At 46.6% G+C, this 12,679-nt stretch overlaps 1 protein-coding gene across 8 annotated transcripts in view; it reads right to left on the bottom strand.

Annotated features, from left to right (window-relative positions):
* Positions 1-2,430: 2,430 nt before the first annotated feature.
* Positions 2,431-12,679, bottom strand: part of ACAP2 (ArfGAP with coiled-coil, ankyrin repeat and PH domains 2) — a 106,416-nt gene continuing 96,167 nt past the window's right edge. For all 8 annotated transcript variants that reach the window (XM_089780682.1, XM_075938311.2, XM_075938313.2 and 5 more), the window contains 5 exons: positions 10,009-10,196; positions 9,605-9,714; positions 8,462-8,572; positions 8,136-8,197; positions 2,431-3,608 (listed from right to left, as the gene is read on the bottom strand). In XM_089780682.1, the coding sequence (XP_089636808.1) occupies positions 3,505-3,608; positions 8,136-8,197; positions 8,462-8,572; positions 9,605-9,714; positions 10,009-10,196 (575 nt within the window). In that variant the 3' untranslated portion in view covers positions 2,431-3,504. The remainder of the gene's footprint in view (positions 3,609-8,135; positions 8,198-8,461; positions 8,573-9,604; positions 9,715-10,008; positions 10,197-12,679) is intronic.

Below are 12,679 nucleotides of genomic sequence, written 5' to 3'. Positions count from 1 at the left end.
GTGCAAAGGGATATCAACCATAGCATTGTATTTAACAGAGGAAATATTCCTTGCCTGTGTGTAGGTGGATGAACACTGGATGTTTTCAGAATTCGCTTTTAAAACGCTTTCAGTGTCTTACTCAGTTTGATGTTGTTACAACTTTCATGCCTTGGATTCAAGGTATTTGAATGTTTTAATTTTATGAAATGGTCCTTTTGTGGTTCTTGGCACCATTCAGAGATATTATTAAAATGCATACTTCACATGCACGTTTGTTAAAAACAGGATTTCAGTGCTTCCCAGTAGCTGTCTATACACAGACATTATAGCACAATACCTTTCTTCTTGGTCTCATGTAATGCACCAATGCTTACAGATAACTGCTACACATCAAAGGGATTTCTAATAATTCAGACAATATGCTGAGGGTACCAGTCAGGATTCAGAGCAAGAGACTCCACTTTATATGGAGAATTTACTGACAAACCAACAGGACTGAGAGGAGGTTTGTTTACATGGAGACAGGGCTGACAATGAATTCCGACCCGTGATAGGTACAGAGAGTATCTTCCAACATACCATGAACGTATAAATCATGAAGAGCACAAACTGAAGCCCAGCACCTAGGATTTCTATGAGGTTGAGATTAGGTCCCGTATGTACAGGCGAGTAAACTAAATTCTCCGTGTATCAATGAACTGAAGTGCCTGTTCCACCAGCAACAGGAGTGAAAGCAAAGCAAAATTTCTACTGGATTCACTAGCTCCTGGAAAAGGAGAATGATTGCAGTATGTCAAGTGGCATAAAATTCAGCGGAGTACAGAAATACCTGAATGTATACGCATTGTACCGACAGTAACTGAAAACAGGAAGTCATCAAAGTAAGTATTGACTGCAATGAAACATCACAGACACCCGTTTGAACCAGCAGGTGTCCTAAGCAAATCATAACAAAACAAAGTGTGCTAATGCATGATGTGCTTTTTCATAGTTACTCATTCCAGAAATCTTTCTGCACATCTGGCCTACCTGGACCAGAGTAAAGAGAACAAAAGCCTTCAGTAGGGGAGCCAATACTAGGTTTCACACCATTTTACAATGATAAATCAATTTAAAGCTGTGCTAAGAAAATGTGTGCTGCCTTCTTCACAGATTAAGGTCACTTGTGTTCCATAGCTATATGAAAGCATGAACTGCAACTAAAATTCCCCATGACTTGGCACTTGGTTCAGCCAATACTAAAGCGCAATGCAATCTTACTGCATGCACACAATTCAAGTTAGAGTCAGATTCACCTCAAAGCCGGAGTGGAAATTTCCTAATACAATTGGTCATAAAAGCAGCCTGCAAGGCACAGATTTGCCCTCAAGCACCATCTCTGTAGCCAGGGGTCAACAGTACTCTGTCCTGCTAACTGGAGACTTGATCTCGCTAGGCACCAGAAACTTTCAAAGCATGTCAGCAGGCCAGTGGTCACAACAATGCTCTTCTGGCAAACACACAGGCCAAGGAACAACCTGCCAAAACGCTTCCCAGTTTTCACCATCTCTCGGGCGCCTCTCAGAGCTCTTGCAGACAATCCACAGACCAGCATAAAGGTCACCATTCCCCGCCTAGCGCGGGTGAGTAACGCTGCAGGGGCTCCACGCAGCCACGGAACAAGGGAGCCGGGCTCCAGTCACAGCAGCATTTGTTAGGGAAGAGGACAAGGCAGCTCTAGTCAGACCTGTGATCTAAAATGTGTACTCGGTATTGGACACATCCTACCCAGCGTCCCAGCTACAGACACGGAAGCTTCCCCTCTCTACGCACTACTAACGTCCAAGACAGAATAGAATGCTGCTGCATGACAGATCGGGATGCCTGCAAGCCTTCTCCAGGAAGCCATTCCTGTTAACAAAGCTTTTGAGACTCATTTGTAAGCAGCAAACTCAAACTTATTTCTGTCCAAAAAAATGCAGTTAAAAAGGGCCCCAATTTACTTGGTTTAAAGTAAGTAGGCTACAAATGAGTCAATGATAAGACTGTAAAATGTATCAATTTACCACAGGAATCTCCTGGACACTTTCTGCAGCATGAAGATCTTGTTCTGGTATCAAAGATCTTCCGTGTATTTTATTTTGATTAGATATTTACTGCACAAGAATAAATCTCTGAAACAGCTGTCTGAAATTCAACGTGCCAGGAAAAGCCTGATTTGATCACACATGTACACAGATTTAGAAAACCTTTTCTGTATTTGCACTGTTACAAGCCAATTTTTAAAAATCTCACTTCTTGCTAAAGTAAATATTAGCAGCACTATAGCACATTGTTTGGAACAGCAGAGGCAGATTACAGGACGCATGCAGTAGTTTGAAAGAACTACCTAGAAATCTCTTACACTGCTCAAAGTGCCAGCTAATGGAGAATCGATAACTAAGTAAGCCTCTGATGCTTTGGGGAATTCTCTCTCTATATGCTACGAGCTGTAAACACACAGATCATCCTTCCTGTACATCACGTACACGTGCAGACAGACAGACCGCGGCATGGAGCCCGCTGCAGAGTTCTTGTGGCTGCCAATAGAGTGCAGAGCAGCGGAACAGTGAAACTTCTGGGTTTTCTACGACATGGCCTACATTAGTGAGCGTAGGTGCACAGACTATACTGTGGCAGGCTCTGGCCTGATGGCTGCATCACGTGTGTGTTTTAAATGTTTTTATTGGGAACAATACATACTGACAGCTGGCCGGGGAGCAAAGCACCCTTCAATACTATGCCTGTCCTGTAATGATGCCCTGCTTGGCTCACTTAGTTATCTTCTCCTCCCTAATTCCAGCGTTTGCGATGCATTCTGAGGCCAGCCAGTGTAATGCATTAAACACAAATCTTGATGGCATTAGATCAAATTTACTCCGAAGGGAAGGTTCCCCAGAGAATGTGTTCACAGCACGTACTAATGTAAACAGGGGAGTGCCTGCTCTTCAGACAGTAGGGCCTCTAGGGTGCAGTGGTCACTGGGCTAGCAGCAGGCACGGCTTGGGCACAGTCAGCTGGGAAAGAGCCTGCGACAATGTTAGCAGTGATGGGGCGTGTATGTCGTGGGCAGGTCTGCCAAAGGGGAGTTCAGGCAGGTGACCCCATCCAAAGATGCTGGAGGGAAGGGCAGGCTGGTCCTTGCCTGCCGTCAGGAGACAGAGGCTGCAGATCACAGCTAGGCAGAAGGTCTGGGCCATCCCACAGCACACACAGGTTATGAGTTCTGCAACCGTCCCAGCCTCTGCCAGCAACCAAATCCTGCTTCCCCAGGAGAACCACCCCCCTCCCCAGCTTGAGGCAGCACCCCGCTGGTGAGGGATTCACTCTGAAGCACACGCGGCACATTCCTGCCCAGCCTAAGGCTGCACTGCAGTGGCCACTCAACCCAGACTGCCCAAGAGCTAACCGCAAGCACAGTGACAGGAGCAGAACAAAAGGAAAGACTGCTGCGCTATAAGCATTAGAGAACCACCAGGTTTTGTTCTTTTCCTTCTCAGACACTCAAGACTTCTGTGAATCTGATTGCTGAAAACGGTTTAGCTTCTCAGGATTATTGGACGCCATTTGGGAAAAATCACGAAAAATGTCCTGGTAAGTTTCATCTCCTGGGTAGAAGAAAAAATAAATTAGGAAAATGTTTCTAAAACATTTCTCACGACGACTCACACCATGCATCATCTCACGAATGTCCCAGTGATTACGGCAGAACACTTACATGTTTGTATAACAGATTGTTTGTTCACGTACGGCATAACATTGATTGGTGACATCACCTCTCTCAGACTGGTTAGCTCCATGCACATTTTGTAAAAGCAAATTAAACAAAGCCAAACTATACCTGAAAACAGTGCCTCAAAGGCAGCCACACAGAGGAAAGTTCAAAGTTAGAGAGATGCAAGCATTTTAAAGCAATGTAAAAGAAAACATGTTTAAAACAGAAAGAATAAAATCATTATTTTAAAAAGGAAATAGTCAGAGGTTCTCTCAAACAGATCTATGGCAGAAATAAGGGGTGAAGAAAAAGTCCTTAACCAGCAAGTACATAAGATAAGGATTATTAGCTAGTACATAATAGAACACTTAGCAGCAAGTAGGGCTCTACCAAATTTACAGCCATGAAAAATGTGTTACAGCCCATGAAATCTGGTCTTGTGTGGCTTTAACCTATTCTCTAAAGGTTTCCTAGAGGAGACCCGACCCGCGTTGCTCAAACTGGGCTCCTGACCCAAAAAGGAGCAGTGGGCGGGCTGCAGGTTGTGAGGAGTGGGGAAGATCACAGCATTGCCACCTTACTTCTGCACAGAGGCCAGCATGCAGCTCTTGGCTGGGCGCCCCACTCTGCAGGCAGCGCTGCCCGTAGCAGCAAGGGTGGCAATACCACAGCAGGCTATCCATGGGCAGCAGCTCTGCCGTCAGCCAGGCTCCCAGCTAGTAGCCGCCAACCTCCAACTGCCCAGCACTGAAGCTGCCAGTAAGGGTGACAGTACCACAACCCTCCTCATAATAACCTTGTGACACTCCTCCCTCCCCAAACTCCTTTCTGGGTCAGGCCCCTACAGTTACGCCCACAGGACATTTCAGAGTGAAATAGCTGAAATAATAAAACTGACGATGTTTAAAATCCTATGACTGTGAAATTGGCAGGGCCCTGCGTATAAGAGCAGAGTGGCTTCCTATATTACTGAGGAAATTCAAGTTTGCAAGTGCTGGTGCGTTAGTATCTGAGTAGGCAAACTGGCATTTTGTTTTATTTTTCAATGCAACATTTAACATGCACGTGCCTTACACCTGGGAACCTCGCTAGTCTACACTAAGACAATGACCCATTGCTGACCACGGCTTTTCACCCAGGCCCCTTCATTTGAACAGGCACTCTCAGAAGTGACATTGACCAGAACAAAATAGAAATAGCGGCAGGGCTTACATCATAAAATGTAGTCATTCAGAAATTGCCCCAGCTCTAAAAATAAGCACAATCACTAGCACATTTTAAAAAGGGAACTTCCTTTCAGTTTTTGGGTTTAGCACCAAGCACTTTTGAAAATCTGAACCCACACACAGCATGTTTGCTCATTGCAGCTTCTAATTACTTCTACTGAGAGGCAAGCAAACAATAAAACTGGAGTCCTGATCATTCATCAGGAGAACTACACTAAAGAACTGACCACATCTAATGCATGTACTCAATTAACAGCACAGCAGAAATAAAAGGAAATCAATCCCATTGGTAAACTAGTGCTGCATTGCAGTTAACATTTCTAGTTCTGCCTCAAAAAAACCTGTTTCTGCAAGAAACTAGGGGGCTGCACTCCCTGCTCGCTATGCCTGCCAACCCCCTCTCTGGGGGTAGGGCAGGGAACGGGCCAAGGCCTCGCCAGCCCCTGCGCTTTCCCCCCAGCCACCAAAGGGGCAGGGAGGCCGGGCCAAGGCCTTGCCAGCTCGGCTCTCTCCCTCTGGCTGCTGGGATGAGGGCAGCCCTGGCTCCCCGCTGAGCACTGGGGAGGAGGGAGGCTGCGGCATGGCGGGGCTGGCTCCTCAGCACTGGGGAAAGGGGAGGGGGGAGGAAGGGAGAAGGCAGGTAGGACGCAGAGAGACGTGATGACATCGCTCTGTCATCCCATAGGAACATTTTTTTATATAGGGAGACAGATATTTTGGGCTATTCTGGATTTTAAAAAGTATCTCATACAAAAATAGACAAGGAAAATAAAGTGTCCCTTAGGTTGGCATGCTGCTTGAAAATACTTAATACTGCCCCTCTTGTAAAACAGCATTTTACATTGAACTCTGGAAAGGCCCTTTCCAAGCCAATTGTCGCTAAAGTGCAGATTTGTAATACAAAAATACTATATCACTGCTTAACCATTCCAAACAAAACAACACGCAAGGCAACACCGAACAGTTCAGAAGACAGGAAAGAGAGAGGCAGATGCCCAGTAACAGACTTTCTGTAGCACCGAAAGGTGAGTACTCTCAAGTATTACACAAGGCATTAAGGATGGTAAGGATTAGTCGACTAGCCAATAAGCATTTGCTTCTCAGATAGGGTTCATCTAGACTACGGGGAACAGTCAAAAGAAGATATGCAAATTCTGCAGGAATTTGCATATCTTCTTCGGATTGCACTTTCAAAAGAGGAGCCTCAGCATTTCAAAGGGGCAGCGCGTCAAGCCTGGGGTTAGCTGGGGACTCTTGTACATTTCAAAGCATGCACCTGCAGCCAGGGCCAGCGGAACTTCCCGCTGGCCCGGGCTGTACACGGAGTTCCACATTCCTCCTTTGAAATGTACAAGAGCCCGCTGACCCCGGGATGCGGAAGTGCCTGTCGACTACTCGACTAGTCAATTAACTGCAATTTAACATCCTTACAAGGACTAGTACCATGGAGTATATGGCTTCCACCGCCAGCAATGTGTATTTTGTATATTAAGTACGTTTTGGAAGACCCATTGTACCATGCAAAGTAATGTATATGTTCCTTCAATAGTTCAAACCAACTGTACGTGTTCACACCAAAAATATGGTGCTTAGAGAAGCTAATTGGTAGTTTCACTGACTTCATGGCTTGGGTACGTGGATACTGCAGTCGGAGGTGTGGATGCAGCTCAGGTCAGCACACCAGCAGTAACTATAATCTAGCTGGTACAGCTAAAAGAAGCCAACACAACCTAGCCACACGGATCTTTGGTGCAGCCCAGCAACACCAGTGGGCACCACGGGTTCCAGGCAGGTTTGTACAGTCTGTGCTGAAGTCCGTGCCACCGTGCGGTCATTATTTTTAGCCACAGTCTCATTACAGCTTGCACAGCTATGGCTCCCTGAGCACACTCACACCTTAGAATACACACATGGCCATTTCTTTCTTTCCCTTTAAAATGAAAATGGAATTGAGAACTAGGTAGGGAGGCTGTTCCCCACAGCCTACCAATGAAATAGCATGCATCTCGCTGGCAGTTAATGCCACTGGCTAACTGTTGGGCAGTCAAAGGGGTGGACTTCCCTTTACTCAGCAGAAGCGCCTGCACTATTTTTGATTAACGTCAAAGCCTTTTATATGAATTTAAACCACAATTCCAAGAAAATACACAAGGTTGAAAATCCACCCCGAGGAGGTCTGTTAACGCTAGGTTTCTGAATACTGGATTATTATGTGGTATTTATGGGCATACTTACAAGATATTGGTATATGGTTTGATCTGCGGGCAAGGCACTTATTCACAAGCAATCACTTAGAAGTGAATGGCATAAGCGTTTTGCTAGACCAACACCAGAGTGTTTAGCACTTTGCAGGAATAAGCCCTTGAAGCAGGATGGTTTTCCTTTAACTAAGTTCCCTGACTGGTGGCCATTTAAGTCAGATTTAACCAAAACCAGCCAACCCACTTCAGTTCTATTATTGCTTTCCTTTAACATGAGTTTAAATAAGTCCCCCGTAATATACGTGGTTTGTCCAAATACAAGTTTAGACATGAGGCGTAAGAGGTAAGATTTGCCCATGAATTATTTGGATGTACTTGCCATGTGGGATATTTTGCTTCTTAACACCAATTGGAACAGATGCACATAAATGTTTTCTAATGTCCTGGGTGAGTTCTATAGTACAAAAATGTCTCTTTAAAAGTAAATGTTTGGTCTAACTTCTGTACAACATAAACATGATTTATGCAAAAAGCCTTCCTGATCCTGTTCCTGCCCATAGCGATTCTGTAGGATTGTTTTGTGCGGGCCTCAGAAAAAGGGGTTGTAATGCTAAAGACAAACATTCCTCCTGTAGTAAGGTTAATTCCTTGACTGCTGCTAACCCATCCATCTAAAAGGCTGCAGCTGGACACTGCCCTGTGTTTGGCCGAATGTAACAGCAGAAGACATGGAGGGCCAGCAAACATTAGTGCTACAATTCTGAGTTTCAAACACTCTCCATGCTCAGCCTGTGAACACTTGACTGTTTAGAGTGTAAACTGCACTTCAGTCAAACGTCATACGAATATACGTTAATTATGAAAACACTGAGGTATGCAGCGACTTGAGTTTTCTTTGGGTGAAAAATCATGAGTCACCTAGCTGCAAACTAATAAACTCCTGAATGCATTTCTTATATTGCATCTCAGTATGGTTGTTACTAGAGAATTGACCTGGCTGTCCAAAAAGTCCTTCTGATTCACGCATTTCTTCATTCATTCTTGCCAAGCGTAACCTGTGGTGTGGAGAAGACAGGAATGTCATTGTGATTGCACTGAAAACACTCCAGGATAAAACTTTAAAGCATTTCTGAGCTTTATCAGTAAAAAAAAAAAAAAAACACCATAGGGCTTATTTCAGTTCCTCCAGTGAATACTATGCCTTTCCCACTAGACTGATTCTCGCAGAAATCTATCTAAGTATTTCTTAACTGCTTACAGGACTCAGACTAAAGTAATACAGGAAAAATCTGAAATTCAGCCTAATCAAACACACTTACAGTGTTACAATATCCGCATTTGCAGCTTCTACAGCTATACTCAATGGGTCTTTCCCGTCTTCGTCAGCTGCATGCTGGTTTGCTCCTCGTTTTAGAAAGAGACACACTTGCCTATTAAAGAAATGTCATTATTGCTTAATTTCCACCAGAAAAAAAAAATCAAACATTTTTACAGATAAGCTGGATCCAAAACAGTTGAGTATAAAATAATCTGAACATCTCAAATCCCTTCCAAGTGCATTTTACACAAGCCCTAGCAACACGCTTGAATCCATCTGATTAATTCAATGGAAATGATGCCCAGGTTTCACTAGTGCAAAAAGTCATTACTTGGTCAAAAATAAGCTGGCGGTATAGGATAACCACTGAAGAATATCACGGGCGCACCTTGCCGATCAGGTTGAGGGAATGGAAACTTACAATCCCCCCTCCCTACATGCAGTAAGGCCAAAGGCACGAACAAAACAATGACCATATGGGCCATACCAGGCCACGGGTCTATCTAGTGAAGTATCCTGTCTTCTGATGGAGGCTGCTGCCAGATGCTCTAGGGCGGTGGTTCTCAGCCCACACTGCTCAACACGGACCTTTCCGTGGATCACCAGCTAACCATCCACGATGACAAAATGGAGGGGGGGTGCAAAGTCTGGACAGGAGGGAGGGAGCAGGCTGGGGGGTGACTTATTTTCTACTTTATTTTGTTGTAGTAGCATGTAGGGGCCTCGGTCATAGATCTGCGCCGCACTGTGCCCGGCAATGTCTGACTACACCGGCAGAGCAGTGTGTGCTGGCAGGAAGTAGCCAGGGACCGTTCTGGCCCCCTCTGAACCAGTTCTAGCCACTGGTCACCAGCATCACAGCGCAGCACACCTAAGGAGGTAGCAGCAATGGGTAACGCAAGAGAGTGAGGGAGTGTATTCAAAAGATCACTGAACAGAGGCTATTGCGGGAAGGACGCTGGGTTTTCAGCCTGGCTGTGAATGAAAATGCGACAAGGACAAGAGGCTGTGCATAACAGTCAGAGTGGCCTTGAATGTATTTAACAAGGTATGAGAACGCCGGGAAACGCTGGCAGTGCAAGAAGGTAGAACTGCCAATACAGGGACCAGTGGTGGTTCAACATGTACTGCAGCAGCGCATTACCCAGTGTGGCCCAAGACGGTGGCATGGTGCAGGGGTCCTCTTCCTTTCACATCCCTATGGTTTACGTTGGCGCCATTCTGCAGCAGGAACTCGCAAGTAACCAATGAGCCCTAAGGAATGAAGACAAAAGACCAATTCGATACTCAACCCTGTAGAACTCAGGCCAAATCCTACTTCCCAGAGGGCCTGGCCTCCGATATCACATGGAAGCCCTGGCAGTGCATGTCTGGCCAGTAACGGAGAACGTTCGGTGATAACTTCATGAGCAAGGGAGGTAATTTTATAGTCATTCATCACCAAAAATCAAACGCCATCATTAGACAGCAAAGCAAGTACTTGGCTGTTAGCACCTACCCAGAGATATTTGTACTGCCCCCCCAATCAAGAGGCAGTAAGTCACATACCCCTAAGACTGCCTGAATCAGAGGGGTTGCTTTGTTTTCTTCTGCATTGACCCAGTTTACTTCAGCTCCATGGGCCAATGCTTCTGCCATATCAGGAAGATTCTTCTTGTAGGCAGCACGATAAAGCTGCAGTCCTGGGCGGAGCTGTGTCGAATCACGAGGCACGGCAGGATCTCGCTTTTCTCCTTCTGAAAGAAAGACGATTAACGACCTGTCATTTTTGCTCTCGGGAAGTACCGAACGCACTTCCAATGCTGAGATCGAGCACTGTGTGTGGCTAGCACGTGGCAGGGCAGACCTTGCAGAACAGCGTTCTGAGCCACCGAATCACCTTGCCAGCAGGGGACACAGATGGTCACAGCTACATTCCATCAGCCAGCAAAAGTCACTCTGTGGTTCCGTTCAAAAATATCTACCACCACCAAGTTACTAGTAATTATGGAACGCTGCTCGTGATTCTAGCTATTGCATCTGACTTCGGAGAACAAGAATCACAGCCCAGAAATGTTATTGTCCCCCGCTCCTTACAAACATCCACACCAGCAATACCCAGCAAGCTGCTATTAAGCTACCCTAGCAGAAACAGGCGTCACAGTAACCACCTAGCGTCACTACGGTGCACACACCAATAGCCATGCAACGGCTGAAATGGGCAGGTGCGGCTGCTCTGCACATGGAAGCAGTTTGGGTTCCAAAGGGCTCTAGTCCTGGAGGCTGGGCTTAAAATTATGGGCCTCAATGTGGGGTTGAAGCCCTTGGGCTTTGCCTCCCACCCCCTTCCCCTCCCCTGGGGAGGTAGGATGCGGACAGGCTCAGGCTCCAGGCCTGCCCGCTGGTGCCCTTCAGAAAGGCCTGCTGTCAGAAGAGGGCCCTGCTGCAATGAAGTCTGAGACCCTGTGACTGAAGCACCCACCCTGCGTATTTACAGTTCATCAGCATATTGCTTTAACACACGGTTTGCATTGCAGTAAATCTGTTGGGCAGCCTGACTACAAGGCCCAGGCAGCACGGACAGGCCCCGAGGTACTTAGAAAAAGCGCACACAAAGCCTGGAGGGGCGGCTCTTTGATATGCTTTGCAGGGCAGCCTTATGGCCTGGGTGGTACAGGAGCGCAGCCTAGAGGATCACAGTGGCTCCTTCTGATCTTATCTACTGAAGGGAATTACAAGTGCAACTTGCGGCTTGGCTCCTGTGAACGAACCAGGAAAGATTCTCCCATGTAGCCAAAGCAGCTGGAGCTATAACAGACCAGGGAGATGCAGAGAGAGACCTGGTGAATCAGAGCTGCCTGAGCGGGAGGCAGAGGCAGATACAAGCAGCCAATGACCAGGGCTATCACATGGTCCCAGAGGGAAGCAGACGACAGTTCCTGGGGGAAAGACTGAGGGCAAAAGCAGCAAGAGAGGTTTGCTAGCCAGTTCCCAAGCCAGACCTTGAGGCTTACTGGCTAGTATCTCCATGCTGGAGAGCTGCACCCAGGGGGAGCATGAGAGCAAGCTGCTGCGTAACCGCAAAAAGACAGGAGATGCACTCCAAAAGCAAGGGCAAGCTGAGGCCTCGTGAGGGGTGCTGGGGCTGTATCTTGCGTGTGCTATTCGGTCAATGCTGGGGACATTTTGGAGTACAGAGGACATGGTTTGTCTGTCATTTGCGCACAAGGGACTTGTGCAATCGATGATCTCCACAAGAGCTGTTGCCTTCAGAAAGATTCTAGACTATATCTATGGAGTCTGCGAGGGGGGAAAACCAGGCAGGTGTGCCTATCACGCTGCAGAAGAGCACTTTGGGCCCAGGCCGTCTTCCGACTGCACTGAAAACACTGCATAAACAACAAGTCCTGTGGCACCTTATAGACTAACAGATTTATTGGAGCATGAGCTTTCGTGGGCAAAGACCCACTTGGTCAGATGCCATGCATAAAGTGCCACAGGACTTCTCGTTGTTTATGTAGATTCAGACTAACATGGCTACCCCGACACTGAAAACACTGTAGTTTTTACTAGTTGGGCTAATGGTGGTATTTTGGGGAAATTCAGAGCAACTTTTAAAGGCACTCCTAACTTTGATGGTTTCATTGCTCTGCTTCCAGATGCCAACACAAACTGCACATTCATTCAGCTCTCCGGGAGAATGCAATTCCCATTGTTTCTGCATGAGTCAGAATTCCTTCTACAAGGGTGCAACATATATTCAGCCATGTGTGCCTTCCTCTGGACACTTCTCTGCAATTCTTATGACTGGTGGGTAGCCAGAGGTGAGAGTCTTCGATGCCAGAGGCCTCCTTTCAGAGGGCAGCCAAACAGCTCTGCTCTGAATGAAGCAAAGGAAATTCCAGCTTGGTATTGCTTTGGCATTTAGGATTTAGCTCATCCTGTGTGGCCAGAGGCAGCTCACAGGGGTTCCGGGAGGGAGCTCTCCAGGTGACGGAGGAGCCAATACGGGACCCTTGAGGGAGGTGGCTGTCTGCAGGGGGTGTGCTTGTGTTTGTGCTTAGGGGTTACTTGCTAGTTGCCTGAAAGAAACTGTGCTGAGCTTGTGTCTGTCTGTCTGTTTGGTAATTCAAGTGCTGAGCTGTTTGTCTGAAGGGCCGTGCGCTGTGGCCAGCACTTGGAAGCTGTGAACGTCTTAAAAAGGATTTGAAATCTAATACTCTCTGTTCATTGGTCGAGC

Source organism: Pelodiscus sinensis, chromosome 10, assembly GCF_052426305.1.
Source record: "Pelodiscus sinensis isolate ZL-2025 chromosome 10, ASM5242630v1, whole genome shotgun sequence".
Classification (NCBI taxonomy): domain Eukaryota; kingdom Metazoa; phylum Chordata; order Testudines; family Trionychidae; genus Pelodiscus; species Pelodiscus sinensis.
This window is presented reverse-complemented; position numbering and strand designations above follow the sequence as displayed.